The sequence below is a fragment of the Myotis yumanensis genome, unplaced genomic scaffold (assembly GCF_028538775.1).
Source record: "Myotis yumanensis isolate MYYU_CA2020_CCGP unplaced genomic scaffold, mMyoYum1.0.hap1 SCAF_2, whole genome shotgun sequence".
Lineage (NCBI taxonomy): Eukaryota > Metazoa > Chordata > Mammalia > Chiroptera > Vespertilionidae > Myotis > Myotis yumanensis.
Window position 1 is genome coordinate 21,065,210 of NW_027223753.1, and position 24,443 is coordinate 21,089,652.

The following is a 24,443-nucleotide window of genomic DNA, read 5'->3' on the forward strand; positions in this document are numbered from 1 at the left end:
GAAGAAACCAAGCCCAGAGAAGTGAACGAATAGCAGCTCACTGGGCTTCTTTCACTTTATTCCTTCACCACACCACGCAGACTGGTTTGACAAATATTTTCCCCGTTTACATGATGATCAAGATAGAGAAGAAAATTTTCATGGGGCATTAAATAGCCCAGGGAATGAAGAGGCCACAGCAAATAAGTCCCGTTGTCACCTGAACATGACTCTGCAGAGGTGGGGAAGTGGTGAAGCAGGAGAGAGTTGGCTGGGGAGGATTTAACACGCCAGTGACAACTCTGCTTCTCCCCCACAGGAGCCTGAGGGAATGGCGGCCCTGCTCCCCCTGGCTTCAGGGAGCGCAGTCACTTCCCGGGAACCGCAGTCACTTCCCGGGAACCGCACTGGCTCTGGCACTGGCAGCCCTTCCGAAGCATGAGAGTTTCAGTTTAGTCAAACAATTTAAGCTCGTTTGTGGCGGGGAAGAAGTGGATTTATAAAGAAGCAACCAAGGGTGTTAAAGAGGCACCTGAAAAGACAGCCAGAAATCTGGCTTAGGGATTAGAACGGCTGGCTTTCTGGGCTGCGGACAACTGTCCGCTCAACAATTATCCAGCCTAGCAGGAAACATATTTTTCTGTGTATATTTGCATCCAAATAACATGTATTCTGTCTGTTGCACGAAAGTCAAAAAGTTTCTCCTTATAAACTTCATTTAATGCCAACGAGTTTGAGAAGACATCATCACCAGTCTCTTTTCAAACAGGAGCAGAGTATATGATTGGCTGGGATTTGCTGTACATCTCCTGAGCTCCAAGCACAAGCTGCCCTTGGGCTCAAGAAAAGCCTGCATATGAGCTAAAGGTCAAGAGGGTGCAGGCTCATCTTATGAGCACATACTTGGATCTTCCTACCTCACAGCTCCTAGTGAGCACAAGAAAGGGCTTCCAAGCCAGATCCAGAATTCAATGTCATTTTATTAGCCCAGATCCCCTAAAAAAGAAAAAAAAGCCAAAACAGGGGATGCAAACTTTTACATACTTTATTGATTTAGGGGCCAAAAAAGGCAGTATTTGGTCTTTAAGAAAGGCACCTCATTGAAAATACATCACAGTGCTGTCGAGTGATCCCAGTCACAGGATGTGAGGACCGGAAGGACAATCTTTGGATGATGTTGCTTAGGACACTTGCTCATTTATTTGAAGGGCCCCTTCACACACCATGGATGAAAGAAGGCAAGAGCGTCGAGTTGTGCCACACATTGGGCGGTTGCTGAGCACTCACCCATGAGAGCAGGTGGACTGGTAAATCAGTGGTAAGTCGGCAAGGAAGTGAGACCGGCCTGCCCCCCCTCCACATGATTCCTGTAAACTTGTTTTGCTGAGCCACTGCCCCCATGAGCACACCCTGTATCTCTTTCAAATGTGGAGATGATTTTTTGATCACAGGGTGTGGGGAACCAGTGTCAGTAGTCAAACCCTCCCTGTCCCTGGTTATAGGACAGAGAGGACAACAGTTTGATTTCCTGCATTCCTGGGCTGACAACCCATGAGGTTCTGAGATAAAAGTTGAGGTCTCAGGGCACTGGCTTTAAAAAATATTGTTACCAGTCCAGAGTAAATGAAAAATTGATTCCTTAGAAATAGTACTGCACCTCCTTATTTCTATTTATACCCTTCAATCAGTCTTTAAAAAATTAATTACTCATACTCTTTAAGACTCCTACTATCTGCGAAAGAAATCACCTCACTACAACACTGCTGCCCTTCCAATGTTTTTCGTGAGCCCTTCACCACTCTTGATTCTCCATCCTTACCCTGACCACCCCTCCCCTCTGCCCAGCACCTAAAAGCAGGGATCACGCCGCGGGGTGATGAGCAGTGGTGCAGTCTCGCCTGGCCTTCTGCTACTAGGCTGAAATAGAGAGGAAAACAAGAGAGAACAAAATGGGTTTTTAAAAACTAAGTAAACATCAGAGAAGGCTGGCATGCACGTCCCAGCAACCAAATGCATTAAACACCGGCCATTTCTTTGCCAGGTGAAAGCTCTCATGCTTTCGAGGTTAAGGCTCTGAAATTAAATGAAGCAAAAATTGAATCCTAACCACCCCCCAAAAGGCATACACATTCCCCACATCTAGTTTATACCCACAGCCCAAATATCACACACACGTGTACACAGGTAAATGTATATGGAAGGATGACAAATATTTAAGCAAGGATCATGCACGTTCAATTAGCAAACATTCAAGGGCCTCAACTTTGAGACCAAGTGCCTGCAACTGTCCCCAGTCAGAGTGGAGTAGACTCCACGATTCACGAGGCCACCTCAGTCAGACCAGGATCCCATTCCCTGCAGACAGAGCTGACAGTTTTGGTTTCACTCCTTTCCTTTGCTCATTCTCAGAAGTCATGTGCTTCCCAGAAACACCACACACCAGACTGGGCGAAGTTAGTTTACAGCCAGGGACTCAAGGCAGAGCAGAGCCAGCAGACACTCACTTGAACCAGACAGAGAGAGAAGCAAGACAGCCACGTACCCACGCTCAGCTTCCAGGCAGAGGACAAGCCCCCTGGTAGTCCCAAGAGAGCAGGAGAGTTCAGGTAGGGGGCACTGGGCACTTGAGAGTCACTGCACTGAGTCAGCAGATGATGCCAGGGCAGGAGGCATTATTTACTGGACCTGCCACTGATTTTCTAATGGTTTTCCCAGAGGCTGCGGCTTTCACGGTCCCTCACAGCAATCTGTTAATTTGTCCATTTGCCACGAATCGCACCAGAGACCAAAAGGCACAGCATGGAACCCAGGAAATGCTTTACAGTTGGGGAGCTGAGGTTAGGCATAAAGTTGGTTACTGTCATAGGTGATTTTATTTTTGGGTGATCTTTTCTTGGGGAGTCTGTGGCCACCATCATCATGAAGTAAGGGGCGAAGGATTGGATCTGGAAGGGAGAGGGTTTGAGTTTAAAAGGTATACATCTGATCTAAGTTTCATATCCTGGACAGTGACTGGGTTTGAATAAATTCTAATCAAAATGAATCCAAGAATAGACTACCTCCAAATCAGTGTTTTGTTCATCCTTGGAAACAGAGGCAAAATTAAAAATAAAAATAAAAACCACTTTGAGGAAGCAGACTGGCTGCTCTCAGATGCCTAGCCTGGGTGTTTAGAAGATAGTCTGAATTTAAAAGGACCTGTCATCTGGTTTAATTCTTTGGCCACGTTTGGTTTTCAAGCACAGTTCCCAAATGATCCCTACTTTATAGAACCATGATGCAGACCACAAAAATATCCCAGCTTGGCCTGGCTCTTTCTCTGGTGACACCCTCTTCCACTAATTTCTGTAATCTATAATTTAAGTACCTTTTGACTCCCATTTGGGGGGTGGGGGGTGAAATCAATGAATCCTGTCCATACATGGACTCATGAGGCTTTTCACCATGGGCTAGGACAGTGGTCGGCAAACTCATTAGTCAACAGAGCCAAATATCAACAGTACAACGATTGAAATTTCTTTTGAGAGCCAAATTTTTTAAACTTAAACTATATAGGTAGGTACATTGTTATTAACTTAATTAGGGTACTCCTAAGGCTTAGGAAGAGCCACACTCAAGGGGCCAAAGAGCCGCATGTGGCTCTCGAGCCGCAGTTTGCCGACCACGGGGCTAGGAGAGAGGTGGAATTCCCTGCAAACAATCTGCCACCAGGAACTTGGGCCCTGCCTGACTACACTTGACGTTGGACTTCTAATCAGCTGTTGGAGATGGAATAAATATCAGGGAATTGGTACCTGGCAGCTATCTGAGTTAATTTATTTTAGTCAAGAAATCAAATTAAGAGTATGTCTAAAGAAGCAAACAGCTGGGAAAGCCACCTCACCTATAACTTAGAAAGTAGGAGAGTGTACACATACCTGTACCAACACACACATACAGATGAGATGAGAGTTGCACATACACCAAAGATACATCAAGCAAGTGCTTTTTTAATCAATTCATCAAATGATATTCTAGCTGGCTTGAGGAACCTTCCTTCTGCCTGGTCTGCCATTCCCAATCCTCTCCCTCAATAGGGATAGGAAGAAGAAATTCCTTTATAGACCCAACATTAGATAAACATAACCAAGTCTTTACATGTGGCTTTGGAGAAGGCTGCTAGAATGCTCGCAAACACGACATCAGGGGTCTGGGAGGCGTCGATGGCAGCGTGGATCCCCCGTTTCTTGTAGTATTCCACTAGCGGGGTAGTCTGCGTGTGGTAGCCCTCCAGGCGGATTTTCAAGGCCTTCTCATTATCATCTGATCTTCGGATCAACGGTTCCCCAGTGATCTGAGAACAGGAAGAGGACAATGGAAGGCCGGGACTGTTAGCCAGATGTAGACTTGGGCTGCTGTCTGATCCCAAAGTCCATCGGAGGGAAAAACAGACAATCTAGACCAGGGGTCCTCAAACTTTTAAACAGGGGGCCAGTTCACTGTCCCTCAGACCGTTGGAGGGCCGGACTATAGTTTTTAAAAAAAACTATGAACAAATTCCTATGCACACTGCACATATCTTATTTTGAAGTAAAAAAACAAAACGGGAACAAATACAATATTTGTGTTTGCATGTGGCCCGAGGGCCGTAGTTTGAGGACCCCTGATCTAGACCATATCAAAATCAGGGATGCATTAGCAATTATAATCTTATTTGTCTAAGTATTTTCTGTTTTTACTAGGGTGTCAGCCATCAACAATCTGAAAGTAATAAGTGAAGTGCAGCCAAAACCGGTTTGGCTCAGTGGATAGAGCGTCGGCCTGCGGACTGAAAGGTCCCAGGTTCGATTCCGGTCAAGGGCATGTACCTTGGTTGCGGGCACATCTCCAGTAGGAGGTGTGCAGGAGGCAGCTGGTCGATGTGTCTCTCTCATCGATGTTTCTAACTCTCTATCCCTCTCCCTTCCTTTCTGTAAAAAATCAATAAAATTAAATAAAAAAAAAAATAAGTGAAGTGCAAAAGAACTCTGAATGGTAGAACTACTACTCTGTGAAATGTGACAAAATTAACACATGATGGCATTGAAATCTGTATGAGCTAATGAACTTGTCTTACAGACAAAGGTTAATACAAGAATTTCTTACTATTGCTTGCATGCTCTAAAACATACAAAATGGACTACTTATGGCAAATGACACAGTGAATATGTATGAGGCCCTCCCTTTTACACCTGCAAGCAATTAAAGACTGTCATAAGAATGTGACAGTCTAGCCAAAATATTCTGAATCTGCAGGGCACAGGAGAATCACTAGAGAGAGGACATTCTTCTGAAGGTCAACAAACTTCTGTCCAGTACTATCTTCTCCACCCTGGCTCTGATTCTGGGCTTCCAAGCAGCCCCTCCAATTAATTGGCCATTTAGGTTACTGTGGTGTCTGAAAGGTGCTGTTTTGGACAAAAGGCAGGTACAAACTGGGCACTGGGAAACAGCTGGCACTGGTAGCCACCTCCAGGTCGAGAAATAAACCAGCTGGAGAGACGCTGCATAGATGAGCCCATGTGGTTTACGTGACTAATATTTCTCATGGTTAAGTTAGTAATACTGGTAGACACAGAGGGGAGATGGAAAAAACAAAGAAAAAAAAAAGCAAAGCAAGAAAGGGGAGGGAAAGAAAAGGAAATTTCCTGTCCTGAGTCTACATACGTCATCTTTCATGGGCTCCTTTGGGGGGTTGAACTCCTCGTGGTAGGAACGGCCACTCAGCGGGTGAATCAGCCTGAAAGACAGCAAAGGAACACAAGTCAGGTGGCCTGAAAGTATCCCGAACCGCAGGGGTCTTCATGATGATGAGCAGAGTCAGGGAAACTGGGTGCAGGACCTTAACCCAGCAGAGAATGCGGCTAGAGGCAACTCTTGCTTAAGAAGATATTGGGCTTATGCCTGAGTGGGTGTTTTCTATTCTGACCCAACATTAAAATGAGTGTCTGGCTGAAGAGCTGGTATAACCACCTAATTCAGGACTTGAAAGAGGAACTCTGGTGCTGGTCTCACACAGCCATTCATTCCATTCACCCGTTTATTCAACTGTTACTAAGTGCCTAGTCCCATTCAGGCCTTAAGCTGAATCTAGGGGCTACAGAGCAACCAGTCAAGTTTCCTGCTCACAAGCAGTGCTTAATTCTGTGCGGGAGGCAAATGTGGAAATAAATAACCACAATAAGCCAGACAATCCCTTAACAGAGATTTGTGTAAAATGCTACGGGGGACAGAGGACAGAGAAACCAACCTTATTTCCTAACCTAGTTTGGTTATAAATCCAGAAAGGTGCTACTGGGAAAATATGTGCCATGGATGCACACACCACCACACGAAGCAGTACCGTTTGGGATCACGTAGATAAGAGAGAGCCCATCCACTGAAGGGCAGTACTCAAGGTGCTGGGAAAAACGACTCACTAAACAAGCCATGGAATAAACCATGGAATTAGGAGCCCAAGAAGAAGCACTTGTTTGGCACTGGAGCTGCATCTGTGCTGTGCCCCCTTAGGCAACATGCCTGTGTACCTGACTGGGTGAGGCCACGCCACAGGAGCTCAGAAACCTAAGAAAGGAAGGAGGCAGGCCAAACACGGCTCAGCAGCCAGGGCCCACTTGCTCAAGCTCATGTGGTTTCCCAAGTCCGTGACAGCCAAGGTCTGCCTATTTAATTTAAAAAAATATATATATTTTATTGATTTTTACAGAGAAGAAGGGGGAAGGATAGAAAGCCAGAAACATCAATGAGAGAGAAACATTGATCAGCTGCCTCCTGCACACAGGGGATGTGCCCGCAACCAAGGTACATGCCCTTGACCGGAATCGAACCTGGGACCCCTGAGTCCGCAGGCCGACGCTCTATTCACTGAGCCAAACCAGTTAGGGCTGCCTATTTAATTGATGGCAGCTCTCCTCAAGGTCTATTAGACCAGTATGTCCCAACATTTTTCAGCTCTTGGCACGCACAGAAATACAGTACTCGAGGTGCTTGTTCCTCCAGGGGACATATGGCCTCCCCAGGCCTGCCTGCTGCTCTGATGGCCAAAGGGATCAATATCTCAGCTCATCATGTAGGAAAAGTCTGTGTTAGACTTCAGAGCTGCAACTGTGTAAAATATGATGCTGTGTTTCAATAACCGCATTTTTTGGGGGGGGTCAAGTGGTCCATTTATAGCATAAGATGGTTCATTTATAGCACTGGGGAGAGGAGAGGTGATGGCAGAGCAAATTAGCTACACTGAGTGGGCCGGTGACTGCAAGCATGTAAGGTGAGGATGGGCCCTCCTGTATTCCAGCTGTGGGAGACCCATGGGAGGGAGAGTGCAGGCCGATCCGCTTATCTAGCTTTCCCTTTGGGAATGGGGTGGCGTGAGATGTGGACCCTATTTCTTCACTTCCTGGAGAGCACAGGGCACAGAGCAGCCAGCTGGCAATAAACACGACTCTCTCCTGTCCACCTCTCTACATCTCTTGCTCACTCCCACATTCCCTCAGCCCTCCAGTTACACAATAGTGCTCCTTCCCCACTCACAAACATCATTTAAAGAGGAATGCAAGGCTCATTCCTTAAAAGGAAAAAAGAGAAAGCCCAATCCCCAAGTTCTCAAAACGGAATTGGTCTTAAATTCCGACTAAAACAGCTCTATGAGTCACAGAGCCTGGCCTCGAGGGGGAGGTAAAGATGTGGAGGGTTGGGGCTGGGAATCTGCAGTCACGGGGACCTTGAGTGTGGCACTTCAGACACCTGTATTCTCATCCACAGAATGGGACGGTAGGAGACATTAGGCTAATTATACCAGAGAACCAGCTGGTAGGATAATTAGGATACTAGAGAGCCAACACTGAATAGGTTAAAACCCCAAACTACCAACCATACTTATTCAAGAAATAAAATAATGACTCATAAATTTATTAGAAGTGAGGTCTGTGCTCATTCAGAGGATATCTACAGGGGGTCCTTAGCATGTCAGATTTAAATAAGATCCACATGAAACTACTAGGTCAGTGATGGCGAACCTATGACATGTGTGTCAGAGGTGACACGCGAACTCATTTTTTTGGTTGATTTTTCTTTGTTAAATGGCATTTAAATATATAAAATAAATACCAAAAATATAAGTCTTTGTTTTACTATGGTTGCAAATATCAAAAAATTTCTATATGTGACACGGCACCAGAGTTAAGTTAGGGTTTTTCAAAATGCTGACACGCCGAGCTCAAAAGGTTCGCCATCACTGGACTAGGTCCTGACTTTTAATTCCAGGAGGCAGAAAGCAGGCTCTGGTGCCAGCTCTGTCACTGACGTGCAGAGGGAACTTGGAAACAACAGTCTGGCTGCCCATTTCCTCCACTGCAAGGGAGGAGTCACACCAAACCACTCACTTCCAAATTGAGAGACTGAGTCTTCTCTGTTTCGTCCTCGACAACAACCCTGTAGTTTGTTCTTCAGCATCTCTGTCCCCAACCAGCCAAGCCCAGATAAAAGCCTCCACCACTTCACATGTGGGCCAGTCAGGCTGCTAGGTGGAGTCCTTGTCTGTTTCTCCTTTCCCCATTTAGCCTGTATGCCAGGACCAAGCTAATGTTCTTAGAATGTTGTTTTTGCCACAATACCTAGTGGCTTAAGAACATGCCACGAATCCTGACTGTGTCACGTCCTTGGCAGACCTTCCCCAGTCTAGCTCCCACCCTCCCTTCCCAACAGCACTCATTCTACTGCCCAGCCCCCCAGGCCATTCCTCCAACTCTGCACAGACCCTTGCCACCAACCCCAGCTAGAGTCCCTCCCCCAACCCATACTCATTCTGGCATCTACTCCCTTTGGGAAAGCCAACAAAATTCTCTTTATCCAGGAAGGTCAAATTTGACACACAACTCTCCTAGGCAGCCTTCTCTCCCTCCTCCCAAACTCTCTTCTGGGACTTCCTACTACACTAACAGCTCAGGTTTCAGGTATGGTTTGTAAACTCCGAGGTCAAAGATGGGCATGTTGTTGTTCTTCTATAGCAGCGGTTCTCAACCTGTGGGTTGCTACCCCTTTGGGGGTTGAACGACCCTTTCACAGGGGTCGCCTAAGACCATCGGAAAACACATATATAATTACATATTGTTTTTGTGATTAATCACTATACTTTAATTATGTTCAATTTGTAACAATGAAATTGGGGGTCACAACATGAGGAACTGTATTAAAGGGTCACGGCATTAGGAAGGTTGAGAACCACTGTTCTATACCTTCTCCTGCTCCCTGCCCCAGAGTCTAGTACTGTGCTGAGCACAAAGCAGGCACTCAAGAAGCTGGCCCGAACGAATTAAAGGTCCCCAATGTCACCTATTACTATTAACATTTGCTTTGCATACGAGGGACCCCAGGCCTGCTATGTCCCATCTTATCAACCCTACCACTACATCAACTTTGTCTACCCTGTGCCAGTGGGGATTCAAAGAAAGAAAAGTTCCTGTATTGAAGGAGCCCATGGAAGAGCTAGGAACATGAAACCTGGACGCTTGAAAAGAAAATTAACGTAAGATGATCCCACTGTGTCTAATATAACCTTACAGGAAACCACCTGTATCATGCACTCTGCTGTCTGTTTACATGCCTGCCTCTCTCCTTGAAGATCTGGACTGCAGACACATGGAAACAATGTTCAACCTCATTAGGAAATCAGAGTAATAAAATTTACAATAAGAAAACAGTTACCGCTTAATTAAATCCAAGAATTTACATGTATTATAATGATCACAGCATCAACTTAAAAGTGAACAACTGGAAGAAACACAAATGTACAACAATAAGGAGACGATTAAGTAAATGATGGTTCATCCGTGAAAAATCATACAGCAAATAAAAATAATGGTCATGGATGTCTGGTTCCATGACGTATGCTGACCACCTTCCTGAGATTCCATTAAAATGGCCACAGAATATAAAAGCTAAAGCCCACAATAAAAAAGGGGTGGGAGGATCTATTAGTGGCTGAGAGCTTTCAACATATTTCTGGGAGACACAAAGCAGATGGCAGAGTGATTAGTAAAACAGGACAGAGGAAATTGCCTGCTATCTTTCAGAACCAACTCGCTTGGATGCAGTGCATTTGTGTTCAATGTTGACTACGATAGAGAAACAAGCACTTTAAAACAAAACATGCATAAACACAAAATAACAGTGGTTTTGGCTACAGTGGCTGTATGATGAGCAAAATTTCCCTTCATTTTCTAAACTTTGTGTAGATGGTCATATTACTTGTATAATTAATAAAAACCCTACAGCAAGGTATGGCAATTCCAACTGAAATCAGATTTTTAAAAGCATTAAAACAGAGGTACACATGAAAAGAATTTAGCACTTCTTAAGCACCTACTATAAGCAAGGCTCTGAATCATTCACTTTATATGTTACACTAGAGGCCCAGTGCGCGAATTTCATGCACAGGTAGGGTGCTTAGTGGCTGCCAGCTGTGGCCTCCCTTTGTTCCGCACTGCCCCCTGGTGGTCAGTGCACGTCATAGCGATTGATCGAACTCTTGGTTGGTCAAACTCCTGAGAGGACACTTTGCATATTAGGCTTTTATATATATAGATAACATGCACAGTAGTTCCTCAAACAGATATTATTAACCCCACTCTAAATATGAAGAAACAGCCTCAGAGAGGTTAAGTCACTTGCCTAGAATCAGAGTAAAAGGGTGACAGGACTGTGATGCTGTCTGACTTCAAATCCCTTACTCTTCTTTCCACATCCCATTCCATCACCACCTCAGCAGATATCACCAAATAAAATCAATCTGTGTAGAAATGGCATTAAGCTTCATGACTGGGATTAGGCAAGAGCAGTTCCCATGGTCTGACTAATCTCTGAAGAAGCATGAAAAGAAGGGACCTTCTAGGGACAAATACCTTCCTGTAATTCTCCGGATCAGCAGGGAGTCTGGGATGCGGAATTCAATCACAGAATCAAGCTTCTCTTTCCTCTTCTCCATGAGGTCGTCAAGCTGTAAAAGAGTGTGTGTCCCACCTAAGCTATGGGAGCTTGATCAGACCCATTTCCCTCAAAGGAATTAAGAGATTAAGGGCTAGAGTTCATTATCATGCAGTGGTGATACAAAACAAACCCACTCACCATTTCTGCCTGCCTCACAGTCCGGGGGAAGCCGTCTAGAAGAAAACCATTTTTGCATGGAGGGGTGTCCAAATTCTTCTCAATGAGTTCCACAACCATTTCATCACTCACCTGGAAGTCAAGGGCAAAATAGCCTTGGGTTTAAATCCATAAACTAGGTCAGTGGTCGCCAACCGGTGGTCTGTGGACCACTGGTGGTCCATGAGGTCCGAAAGGTTGGCAACCACTGAACTAGGTGACATTAACCCAATTGCAGGGTCACAAGTTTGTGTCTATATAATGTGACGACTGCAGGAGATAGTGGGGGTTGACCAGAATGCAGAAAGGCTCCAACTTTCCTGTTTCCCAATCTTGATTAGGCTCACAGTAAAGTGACCCGGGCCACCCTGGACATGACACAACAGAGAAGTTCACTGATTGGCAAGATTGGGTTGGCACCAAGGAGCTGAGGAGCCAGCCCAACACACCTTTGAGCCTTTGTGAAAACCCCAATGAGGTCCCCTCCCAGCTTTCAAAGACTGGTTTTCCTCCGGGGCCTTCAGAGAAAAGTTCCCTGCTAGTATTACAGTGACGGCTGCCCATCTTGGTAGCTAATGCTCTTATCTCCCGGGACCAGCTGTGAACTTGGGGACAAAGTGTAAGCTTTGCAATGAAGTGAAGGTTGAGATAAGTAATCTCATTGCCACATCCCAACTTTTTCTCAGTACAGGATCTTCTGCCAAGACCCAAAGTCCAGAATAGCTAGCTTTCTAGCTTGACAGGGCCTCACTGACATGAAAGAAAAGCTGGAAGCAAACGGGTAAATGGACAGATGGTCAGGGGTACCATTCCATACCGGCACTGAATCTCAAAGCCTGACAGGAAGTATTAATTTGGGAATGAAGGCAAAGTCCAGCACCTTCCCTTCCATGTTAAATAAGATATAAAAAGGCCAGAGGACCAAGCAAAATATGACTTCTAAAGGTGATCTGCAGAAGCCATATCCCAGAATAACTGTTACAATTATTAACAGCTCTGGCACTAATCAAAGATTTAGTAAATATCAGATTGTATTTGTCCAATCAGATTAACTGGACTAGAAACAAGAGAAAATACTATTATATCTCCCAAACAGGAAGGATTACATCTGTCAAAAGCAATTCCTCTGATAGTGACACAGAACAGTTACAAAAGTAGATTAAAACCACCCTGTGGCTCCTAACTCCTTTCTTTAACACCCTTGAGTTCTGGCCTAGTGATGACAGTTTCATTTTTGGCCCTAAAAATTGGGTATATTACACATTGCATCAGCACAGAGGAGCCTCCAGAATACTGTGAATAAAATAAGTGCCACAAATTCAGAACAAACCAAGTAACCTGCTGCTCTAAAAGTTCCTATGATGTGCCAGTTTGTTCAAACACCCTGGATCACAGGGCTGTCCAACAGAACTTTCTAGCGATGGAAACATCCTGTATCTGTGCTGGCGAGCAAATGCATGACATGTGGCAAGTGAGACTGAGGAACTGGCTTTTACGTGAAATTGAATTTAAATAGCTCCCTGGGACTGGTGGCTACCACAGGAGGCAGTGCAGATCTAGACTCTGGGGAATATCAACGTTCACTGGTACCACCACACCTACCAGCTTCCCGGCATCCATAGTTGCCTTCAGCTTTTTCCCCAGCTCTGAGCCAGAAGCCACCATGGCCCTCAGCATGTCCCCAGTTGCCAGATGGCAGACACAGAAGTTTTTGGCCAATTTGGGTGCCTGTGGAGGGGAAAACAAAAACCAAAATCCAGTTACCACTGCAGGCCCTAGAGTCAGACTTCCTGGGTATGAACCCGACTCTGGAACTTATTGGCTGTGTGAATTTTGGCAAATGCCAATTTCCTTACCTGTAACAGAGATAAAAGTACCTGTAGTATAGTCTAACATATAATGACATGATATAATACATGTAAAGCACTTAAAGCAGTGCACCTAGCACACAAGAAGCTGTCACAAATATTAGCTATTTTCACTCCTTCTGCTAGATACATTAGTGACAGATCAGCCTCAGTTTCCCCATTACAAATGGGAAGAATAAAAAAAGTAGTATCAATACTTCACATGGTTACTGTGAAGTTTGGGTTCATGTATATAAAGCACAATGCCTGGCATGTAATGTGTTGAATGAATATTTGCCAAAGGATTGAATGTGTGATTGTCAAGTGCTGTGGTCACTGGCCCTAGAGGCAGCCGGGGCAAGGTGAAGAATACAGGTTTCCCCCAGGCAGACAGTTCTTCCCCTTCCCTGGCACTATCTTGTAGGTAGCTGCATTATCTTGGCCAAATCACTTATCCCCCAGAGGTTCAATTTCCTCATCTGTTTAAAATGAAGGCAAAAAGGCTCCATCAAGGAAGGTAGCTGTGAGGATCAGATGAAATATATACAAAGAGCATTGAAAAACAGTAAGCACTTGTTAGTTTTAGGAGGCAGTAAGGCCCTTTAGCTAAGAGCATGGGCTTGAGAGTCAAGTGACCTGGGTTTCAGACTTCAGGCCTGCCAATGACTAGACAGATATGTTACTTGAGAGAAATTATATCACCTTTCTACGCTTCAAATTTCCTCTAAGTAAACTGGAGATGTTAATAGTACCCACACCACTGGGTTGATGAGATTATACACATTTCAGCATATGCAGGGCCAGGCTCATAGGAAGTGCTCAGTGAACATTAGCCATGACTGTAACCCCTGACCTAAGCCCATATTCATTTTTACAGAAATGAATTTACCCATTCATCATATTGATGTCTCTTCCAAGAACCCTCCTGGGAGCCAGGGAAACAGATGAATAGGAGACAGAGATTCTGTCCTCTGTGAGCTCATAGTTTGGTGGACTACACGTCAGACTGAAGACCAGAACAACAGGAGACCCTGGACGGTTCAACATTGGTTGTGAACAAAACAAACAAAAAAACTGCAGAACTCATGAGGATAGCATCAATTCAAGGAGCTTAATAATTAGCTTTCTGGCTCACTTGTTTTGTTAAAAAAGTAGGCTTGGATTCTTGTTCAAACCAGTTACTGGGAGTTTTCGTAGGTGCACATAATAAAAACTTAATAGATGGGACCCAATGCGGCAAATTCTGGTTTGTGATTCATGGAATGATTCAGTTCAAGCAAAGAAATAACTTCATAGCAAAACAGAACCCAAATGAGTTGTTAAAAGCTCTGGAAAACGAATGAAGGTCAGGACCCTCTACCTTTGGTCTTCCAGACTGGCCCAGTGGCCACATACCCAGAGAACTGTGCTTGTCTGCCAATCTTCTCCTTGGTTGTTGAAATTAACTTGGGTGAAAAATGTAAAGGTCAGGCTTGTTCAAGGGGAAAGGCTGACGAAAACACCAGAAAAGTGCTGTTAGCAGCACAAAACCTAACTGTTATTTGTATCCACCCCCCCCACCACCCCCCCCCCACCCCCAAACTACAGGACTCTTCTGGGCTGTTCCAGGTGACTGGATTCTACAGCTACAGGGAATAATGCTCTAATAGGGAAGACATGTCATTGCAGACTAACTCTTTATTCCCTGCTGCTGCAAGGGAGTCAGGGTGATGGGCTGCAAAGAGCTCAGATTTTGGAGTCAGACAGATTTGCACCTGAATCCTGGCTAAAGCACTCAATATCTGTGTGACCTTGGGCTAGTTACTTAACTTCTTAGAATATCAGTTTCCTCATCAGTCAAATGGGATTATGGATAACATCTACTTCTTAGAGCTGTTGTGAGGATAAAATGAAATAAGGTACCCAAAACATCAGACACACAGTAGGCATTCAGTAAACAAAAGACCTCCTTTCATGTCTTTTTTTTTGCATTACTCTTTTTTAAAAAACATATTTTTATTGCTTTTTAGAGGGAGGAGAAGGGAGGAGAGATAGAGAAACATTGATATGAGAGCAGAATATCAATCAGCTGCCTCCTGCACATCCCCTACCAGGGATTGAGCCCATAACCGGACATGTGCCCTGACTGGGAATCGAACTGGCAACCTTTCAGTGCACAGGATGATGCACAACAACTGAGCTACAATGGCCAGGGCTCTTCTTTGTATTACTCTTTACTTGCAAACTACAGAAGAAGCTTAATGAAATAACTTTACCATATTCCCCTCACACTTCAAGTTTTCACTTTAGAGCAGTGGTTCTCAACCTTCTGGCCCTTAAATACAGTTCCTCATGTTGTGACCCAACCATAAAATTATCTTCGTTGCTACTTCATAACTGTAATGTTGCTATTGTTATGAATCGTAATGTAAATATCTGTTATGCAGGATGGTCTCAGGCGACCCCTGTGAAAGGGTCGTTCGACCCCCAGGTTGAGAACCGCTGCTTTAGAGTAATGCTACTCCAAATCACAAGGGTGGGGGGGCATGGAGAGAGGGTGCTTCTAAAATGCAGATTCTGATTTTTTAATGTGAGGCCTGAGAACCTGTATTTTTAAAAATATATTTTTATTGATTTCAGAGAGGAAGGGAGAGGGATAGAGATAGAAACATCAATGATGAGAGAGAAGCAGTGATCGGCTGTTTCCTGCACACCCCTCTGGGGACTGAGTCTACAACCTGGGCATGTGCCCTGACCGGGAACTGAACCCACGGACCATTGCTGAGTCTGAGAAATAGGCCCATCACCTCTATGAGAACCCTGTGGGGAAGGGGATGGACTTTGGGAGGGAGGCGTGGGTAACAATGGCTAAAACCAATAGGGAGGCAGAACAGTAGCTTTAGTGCTCTCAAGCTTCAGTGTGTTATCACAATCATCTGGGGCACTTGCTAAAAATACAAAGCCAGGCCCACCCTTAAAGTTTATGACTGAGTGTGCTGGGATGCTGATGCACACAGTCTGTGAAGCCCTGGGGGAGTGGGGGCAAGACTGGGCTTTATAGTGGGACAGATCTTGGGTGGGCACCAGATATACAGTTTACTCACTGTATCCCCTTGAACAAGTAATGCAACCTTCTTAAAGCCTCAGTGTCTTCATCCCTAGATACAGACAACCATATCCATCTGCAGAGCTGTTGTGGGGATTTAATGAGATTATATATGCAAAAGCATCCAGCACAGTGCCTGGCATTTAGAGAAATAAAGGGAAGCTAACAGTTGTTCAGATTTGATTTAATCTCAAACTTACTTGTGACATCTTTCTGACTCCAGTTTTTCCGGCTCCCGTCTCTAAGGTTCCTGCATATGTAGCTAGAATCATCTCCTAAGACACTGTTGGAAATGTTACGCCACCCCATTCCTCTATCCCCAACACACACATTCAGGAGGCTTCAATGTCTCCCCAGTGCAATGGGGAAGTCCATATATCTTAGCCTAGCACTCAGCGTCCTCCACAATCAACTTTCTAAACCCCCCAAGTTCTTCAAATTTACCCCCACAAATCCCATTCTGTATTCCCTGCACCGCTGCAAACAGCTGCTCTCTGTATAATTCTCAGACATAAAATAAGTCTCTCCATGGACATTAGCTCAAAGCTCCTCTCTATGCAGGAATACCCTTTCCCTTCCCCCTACTGGTCTAACCTCTATCCTTCCCTGTAGTCAAATTCTGAGCTTATCTCTCCCACCCAATTATCACTTCTTCCTCCAAGAAGTTTCAACATCAGCAAACTTAGAGTGTTTACAATATGCCAAGCAATTTTTCCATGTGTTGGTTTATGGCAGTGGTTCCCAAACTTATTTGGCCTACCGCCCCCTTTCCAGAAAAAATATTACTCAGCCCCTGGAAATTAATTTTTTTAAAAATTTTAATAGCAGTTACTCATCGCCCCCAAATGCACCTGTGGCCATCACCGCCCCCCTGGATCGCTGCAGCGCCCACCGGGGGGCGGTAGCGCCCACTTTGGGAATCACTGGTTTATGGTATTTAGTATCCATAATACATTACAAATCCATGAGGTAGGAATTATTTTTATCTGCATTTTACAAATGAAATTCAGAGGCTAAGTTGCCCAAGATCACGTAGCTAGTAATAATAGTTAGCAACAGGCCTCAAGACTGTTGAGCCCTACCTAGCTCTTAACCATGATGCTAGATAGCAGTGATTTGAACCTTTTTCTTCTCGTGGCACACATAAAATTACTAAAATTTTGCAGTATACTAAAAGATATATTTTTTTGCCCAACTGACATTTGATTCATTCACACCAGATGGCTCTTGTGTTGGCTGTCATTTTTAAAATATGACAATCTAGGGGAAAAGAGGTCAGTGCCCGACTAGTCGGGTATTGCATGTTTTAAAAATTCCTGCGGTATACCAGTCGAAAATCGCTGCTACATGGCCTTGTTAAATCACAACCCAGAGCCTTAGTGGCTGTCCTTGGGAAAGAAAGTGTGTCTGGAAGAGAGCACAGGAGCACATCACAGACCTGGCAATGTTGTTTTTTGCTTATGGGTGTAAGCTACACAAGTACATTCATTCACATGGTGAAATTTCATCAAGCTGCTTGCTTATGACATTTGCACCTGTCTCTCTAGATAATACTTCAATAAAAAAAGTTTTTAAAAAGCATAAAAACCTGTGTTTGAATTTCAGCTCTGCCTCTTAACTTACCATGTAACCTTAGGCCAGAAATTCTTTGAGGCTGTTTCCTTGTCTATAAATTGGGGATATTATTACCAAAATCACTGAGTGGGTAGGAGGAAGAACAGAAGACTGTCAACAAATTCTAGTTCTTGATCTAATCCTGAACTAACCTAGTCACTCACCTGCCCCTTCCCACATGGGACTTTGCACTAGCATGTATTGTTTGCATGAATGTTCACTTCTGCCCCGATACCTTGACTAATAGTGACAATGTAAGGTGGTGACTCTGCTGCTCAAGAATCAGAGTTCAAATCCTGCCCTCGCTACTTTATGGGGGAGGATACAGCCTCTGGGCTTCAGTTTACCAGTAAAAAGGCATGGATAACAAGACCTACCTCTTGGGTTGTGGGTTTAAATAATAGAACACATGTAAAGTCTTTGGCTGGGAATCTTACATAATCGAGCAAAGGGTGACTATTTTGTATATTATACCCCCTCCTCCAGGGCAAGGGCTGCTCTCTCCATCTTCAGCACGAGACTTATCCAACAAAACATGCATAGGGCAGGAGAAAAATCTAACCCAGGGCAGCAGATAGCAGCAGAGAGAGCTTGAGTCATGCAGGTCCAAGATCTGCCAACTATTTGCTATGTCACATAGAGGACAAGCCCTTTGAACTTCAGTTTCTCTAACTGTAAAAGGGGACATGAGTGTCACTACACGGACATAACTGACAGCCTGACTTGCAAGATGATAACTAATTGCTTAAGTGTGCCTGGCCTTCATTTGGTATAGATTGGACACATGGAAAAAAATGTGAAGAGGGGCTGGCAAAGAAAACACAAAACACACCTATGTTTTGGCCACACTGTAGGAACATCCAACCACAAAGGGAACACAGGGAAGTAAGGTCATTTAAATAAAATAACCCACGTATTCTAGATGTTTTAAACATCATTATGTTGATGAAAAAGTAGGCAGTTCCTGGCCAGTGTTGCTCAATGGTTGAGCACCGACCCATGAACTGGAAGGACACTTGCCCCAGTTGCGGTTGCAGGCTCCATCCCCAGTGGGGGGCGTGCAAGAGGCAGCCAATCATTGATGTTTCTCTCTATATACACCTCCCCCTTCCTCTATCTAAAATCAATTTTAAAAACATATTTTTTAAAAAGAGTTTTAATAGAAAACATTTAATTTCAGTCACACCAACATAAAAAACATTGAATGAGTTATCCAGGTATAAAAAGATGTATTAGTGGGAAGAAAACAAACATTATCGAGTAGGTACTAGGCACAAACCTAGGTTAAGGATTTTACATCAAAAACTGCAAACATTTACCAATAGGGGCCAGGCAGGCAATGCAAGTGAATGAAGTGGGGCAAATGTAAGCAAGCAGGGCAGAGGACTCTGCAGGGGACCGCAGAGCACATGAGCCACCCAAAGCAGCCTCACCATTCAACTGCATGCCAGGCCGGATTGGAGGCCCAGAGCCCCCAGATCTGACTTCTCAAGAGAAACTAGAGCTCTGGATATTAACTGAAATTTCACAACTGAAAACTGTGTGGTCAACTTATTTTATTTATTTATTTAACTGAGAGAGAGACACACAGACAGACATCAATGTGAGAGAGAAACATCAACTGGCCACCTCCTTGCACGCTCCAGACCAGGGATTGAACCTGCAACCTAGGTATGTGCCCTGACCAGGAATTGAACCTGCCACCTTCTGGCATACAGAATGATGTTCTAACCAACTGAGCCACACCGGCCAGGGCTCAACTTCTTATTTTGAAAGTTGACAAACAAATCAGAGCCATGGCTGGTAGCTCCATTGGTTAGAGCACTGTCCTGATATGCCTAGGTTGCAGGTTTGATCTCTGATCAGGGCACCTATAAGAAGCAACCAATTAATGCATAAATAAGTGGAACAACAAATCGATGTTTCTCTGTCTCTGTTTCTCTCTCTCCTTTCCTCTCCCTCTAAAATCAATAAATAAAATTAATTAAAAAAGGAACAAAGCAAGCATTTATTCTGCCTTTTCTACACAAACCATACCAAACAGCAGGTGGGAAGTTTCTCTTTATAGAAGCACTTCAGTTAATAAACAAGAAGAGAATGATATAATTAGAACACCACCATTTTGCCACCCACGATGAATTCTGGAACCGGCATCATCAGAGACAAGCAGACCTGATGTGCCTCCTAATGCACAGCACAGCACCACCTGTGATGTAGGTGGGCTAAGAAACTGAACTCAGATTTGTTAAGTGTATGATTAAACTACCAATTCACAGGAAATAGAGAGGAAAGGGGAAGATGTTAAATATGCCATGGAGATACAATAAAAAATTCCCAGAAAAAAGGGACACTCCCAGGACAAACAACTCGGTTTCTCCCACAAAAAAACTGCAAAACAACAACAAAACTAACCTGCAACAAACAAACAAACAAACAAAGCTAGGAGGAAAGCTGTAAATTAAGTCTTACAATGATCACATTTGTGAGACAAAGGGAAATGTGAACATTGACTACTAATAAAAATTGTTAATATTTTAAGGGGATATTGTGCTTGTTTATAAAAAATAATTTATCTTTTAGAGATACACACTGAAATATTTGCAAATGAAATGATATAATGTCTGGGTGCTGCTTTAAAATAATTTGAGAAGGGAGAGTAAATGGGGAGGAAAGGAATGGCCCCCAGCTTATGGTGATTAAGGCTGGATAATGGGTGTATGGGGGCTCATTATACCATCCTGTCTTCTTTTGTGTATTCAAACTTTATAAAAAAGTTAGGGAGCACCTGCAGGCTAAATGCTGCTGTAGGCTGCCACTTTGCAACCTCTGATTTATGAACACTTTTTTTTTAATTCCATAAAACTACAACCACCTATTGTTCCAATTATGAAAAGCTGTATAGGGTAACTCATGTAAATCTTACCCTTCCTTCAAGTCCCAGCTCTAATTACATCTCTCTACTTCAAGCATGCTTGCTCTACTTCCACAAAGCCTCTGACCAACACCCACATATCTGCACCCTTATATACCAGCTCATAATTTTCTTCAACTCTTTCTGACTACATCATCCTTTATACTGAAATACATCTGTGTTGGGAGGGTGGGGAGATGTGTTACTAAGATGAGGGAGTCAATAACTATTGAACACCTACTATGTGCCAGGTTGTCATCTAGGTACCTACAGGTGCTCTACACACACATATAACATTATCTTCCAAGATCCTCGTTTTGGTCTACATGGGCACTGCTCTATCTAAATGAGTAAGGTAGTAAGGTAGGGGACCTACTTTTCATGTGAGAACACTGAGGTTTGGAAGTTACAAAGTTTGCTAGACTATAAAGCCATTGTCCCAGCACTGGGCTGGGTTATCCATTTCACCACTACTGAAATTATTAACTTCAATATGAACTAAGAAAAAATAATAACCAATGCCTTTGAGCTACCCTGTTTATACTCACAGCAAAAATATGCAGAGTCTTCTAAGACGACAGGTTACCTAAGAGCTGAGGGTGGTAGCAACAGGAAAGAGGAGACTGCAGTGTTATTAAGGACAGGTGGATTGGGCAACAGTGAGTTCCAAGGATCAATCAGCTCTGGCTAATAAGAAAAAAAGGTTAAGTGGTCCTTCTTGACCTAGTATCCAGAGCTAAAAAGTACCAGGAATGAACTGAATCTCCCAGATGTCCCTTCTCATCATCCACATGAACCTGTATGCCTCCATTTCCAGTATCCCCATCAAATACCAAGTAATGTGCTGGGTGCCACCGGCGTCCCAAGTATGAGTAAGTCAAGATGGTCTGTTTACCAAGACTCAAGTATAGTAAGAGAAGAGTGGGCACAGAGCAGTCCCCAGAACCCCATTCATTTAGCAGCAAGAGCCTGGGGCCGGGGTGGGGGAGGGTAGTAATGCCAGACCCTAGGGTAGGCCGAAGGGTTGATAATCCAACCAACGGGCTTCCAAGTCCTAAATAAGATCCCAACCTTGATCTCTAGGCCCATTCCACCCAGACACCGAGTGAGGCCCCACAGTCTGCTAGGGCAGAAGGAACTTCAGACTCCAATTACGTGGAGCCCCATGGCTCCGGAGGTTGCAGGCTACATTAAGTCAATTTTGCTAACGTTGGAAAGCCACCTGACCTCTCGGGGCCTGTTTTCTTACCTGTAGATTGAGGTGCCCTTTCCCATCCCCCCTCACCCCCCCACCCAGTTCACTGGTTCACGCGGGTCTACCTCCCTCCTCTCAGCAGCAGCACCATCAGCACATGCCAGCTCCCACTCTGCCCCCAGCGCTGGAGATGCCCCGCCGCCTTCGGTCATTAATCATTTTAAGAAACGATCCCCTATCCCGGGTGCCTGAAACGTAACCCTGGGCAATTCACTCCCGAGCAGCAGGGCATCCGGGGTCCCTGCCACCACTCGGGCTGCAACCTAGACGTCTCAGCCCAGGGCTCGCCCTACCCTTCAAACCCGCTCAGCTTCTGACTCCTTACGAGATCCAATCGGTCCTTGGCCCTCCTACCTCCACACCTCAGGCCTGGGTCCCTCAAGAACGCTCATCCTAACTCACACTTCCCCGACCTCCAATTTGGACCCTCCCCGCAAAGCCTGGCCAGCATCCAGCCGCGGGCCAGAGCGCCCCGGGAGTCAGCCCGCGGCCCCGCGCTGGGGCCATCCGGACCGCCAGCTGCCCTGACCTTGGGGTCCCCAGGGTTCCGCCGTCAAGCGCGGCCCTTCAGCTCACCTGGGTGCCCTTGCCGGCCCCGGGCGGCCCCAGCAGCACGGCCCGGATGCCTTTAGGACTCTCTGGGGCCGGCTCGGCCGCGGGAACGTTGGGAGCCATGGCTGCCGAAGCCTCCCACTGTAACCGCCTGCACACCTCTCAGGTCCAGCGCTTCCAGGCCAGCGCGCCACGCACGCACGCACGCACGGCCCGCTCGCCGCTCACACTGGCCCGTCTTCACGTCTGTCAGTCCCTTTTTCCCGCCCCTGAGCGCGACGGACACTTTACGCTACCAACCATGCGGCAGGAGTGAGGAAGGGGTGGGCCCTCGTAAACCGAAGGGGGTGGGGCTCGCGGCGGGTGTGCCGAGTGGGCGGGAAAAGGTGAAGCCAGGCAAGAGGGCCTCTGGGAGCAGTTCTGGTTTAGGCTTTTTGACAGTTAAAGGCGCCGGCAGCTCCAGCGATTCCTATGAAATCGCCCGTGGGAGTGTAAATGGTGAAATCAGTTTTAGAAGACAAATTGGCAATTTGTATCAAACATCCTTTGGTGTGGCAGTTCCACTTCCAGGAACTTAAAGGACATAATCAAGGATATGTATAGACTTGTGTAACAAAGATACTAATTGTAGCACTTATAATAGCCCCAAAGTCCAAAAACTAACAAAAAACCAAAGGAAATATCCCAAATGTTCAACAATAAGAAATTGCTTAAATACATGGTAACAAATTTGTATACTGGAATCCCTCCCCCCCACCCCCAATCCCTCAGTCCCCAGATATTTAATCACATGGAAATATGTTCACCAAACAGGAAACAAAATTGCAGTTACAACAAAACCCCAATTTTGTTTGATAGTTATAGTGTCATTACATGAACTTATCCACTTCTTAGGGCATTTTTTATATTTTCAAAAAGTTCTATAATGAATTCTGGAATAAACAGACATTACTTTTATAATAAGAAAACGACCTTTTTAAGTCAGGGAAAGGTAGTTTGTTTGTTTTTTCTCAAAAGAGATGACCATTCTTGGGCAGGGAAATGGTTTCTGCAGCTTTTTGGGGTGTGAACGTTTCACCCACACCCCCTATGAAGCAACCCCTGAAACTCTGGCAAGAGCAGCCCCAAGGGCCCCTTTGGACCTCTAGTCCAGAGTGTGATTGTGAAACAGCTATGTTTCCCCACAGGCTCAGAGTAACTCATTTTCCACGTCCCGGAAATCAGCTTGGTCTCTTCTATTTTACCTCCTCTCACAAAAGAAGTTAACATCCATTGCTCATCTCCACCCCGGTCCCTCATTCCATGAGGAGCCTGCCCTGGAAGGGGCAGGACTTATTATGGCCATTTTTCAGGAAGATTTGCAGAGGCCAGTCCAAAGCCACGCAGAGACAGAGTCACAAGCCTGGGAAGGACAAGGTGGTGCCATGAGGGTTGGGGTTCATGAGCACAGGGTTCATGGGGGTTGGGGTGAGGGTGGGAAAGCAAGCATATATTCCCTGGAGGAAGCTTCTTTGTGGCCAAAATTCACTTCAATCCAAGAAGACCAGAGTTTATCAAGGTTTGCCCAGGGCTCCGGCAAGGGGCATAGGGCAGCCTTCCCTCTCTACCAGCAATCCCTACAGTGATGCTGACCAGGCATGGACCCCACCCCGCCCCCAGGAGGAAAAGCAACTACGACTGCACATTAATACACAAAATGCAGGGTTTATTTATTCAATTTTTAAAAATGTTCTAAGCTTTGGGGCATGCTAAGATCTATAAAGGGAATATTGAGAGCCCAAAGGAAGGAGGGACTACCTCATTCGTTTACTCACTCGATTATTAATTTTTAATAATAATAACTGCTCCCACTACCTATTATTGAATACTGGGTGCTAGCACTGTGCTCAGCACTTCACATGCATTATCTCATCTAATTCTCACAACAAACTTCATATGAGGTAACTATTTTATTATCTGCATTTTTCTTAATAGAGGAAAGAAAGGCACAGATTGGTTGAGCTCAGGTCTGTCTGACTGCCTGGTGCCCAGCACTGCCAGGTA

At 45.0% G+C, this 24,443-nt stretch overlaps 1 protein-coding gene across 4 annotated transcripts; it reads right to left on the minus strand.

Moving 5' to 3' along the window:
* Positions 1 to 1,006: 1,006 nt before the first annotated feature.
* On the minus strand, positions 1,007 to 22,583 carry AK2 (adenylate kinase 2). Of its 4 annotated transcripts, XM_070404669.1 has the most exons (7): positions 22,425 to 22,578; positions 12,739 to 12,864; positions 11,119 to 11,229; positions 10,896 to 10,990; positions 5,665 to 5,737; positions 4,117 to 4,312; positions 1,007 to 1,896 (listed from the first exon to the last, which is right to left on the minus strand). In XM_070404669.1, exons 1-7 carry the CDS (start codon positions 22,521 to 22,523, stop codon positions 1,892 to 1,894), a joined length of 705 nt encoding a protein of 234 aa, XP_070260770.1. In that variant the 5' UTR covers positions 22,524 to 22,578; the 3' UTR covers positions 1,007 to 1,891. The 4 variants fall into 4 exon arrangements, with proteins under 4 accessions (XP_070260770.1, XP_070260769.1, XP_070260771.1 ...); XM_070404668.1 differs by lacking the exon at positions 1,007 to 1,896 and having other exon boundaries at positions 3,949 to 4,312; XM_070404670.1 differs by lacking the exons at positions 1,007 to 1,896; positions 22,425 to 22,578 and adding an exon at positions 13,873 to 14,004 and having other exon boundaries at positions 3,949 to 4,312.
* Positions 22,584 to 24,443: the final 1,860 nt, after the last annotated feature.

Bases quoted from the DNA above. Each gene is read 5' to 3' on its own strand.
- AK2 (XM_070404668.1), bottom strand. From the start codon at position 22,523: ATGGCTCCCAACGTTCCCGCGGCCGAGCCGGCCCCAGAGAGTCCTAAA. The intron at 12,865-22,424 runs GTGAGCTGAAGG...TCCCCTCCACAG, and splicing joins GGGCCGGCAAGGGCACCCAG to GCACCCAAATTGGCCAAAAA. The intron at 10,991-11,118 runs GTGAGTGGGTTT...ACTCTTTTACAG, and splicing joins CTGTGAGGCAGGCAGAAATG to CTTGACGACCTCATGGAGAA.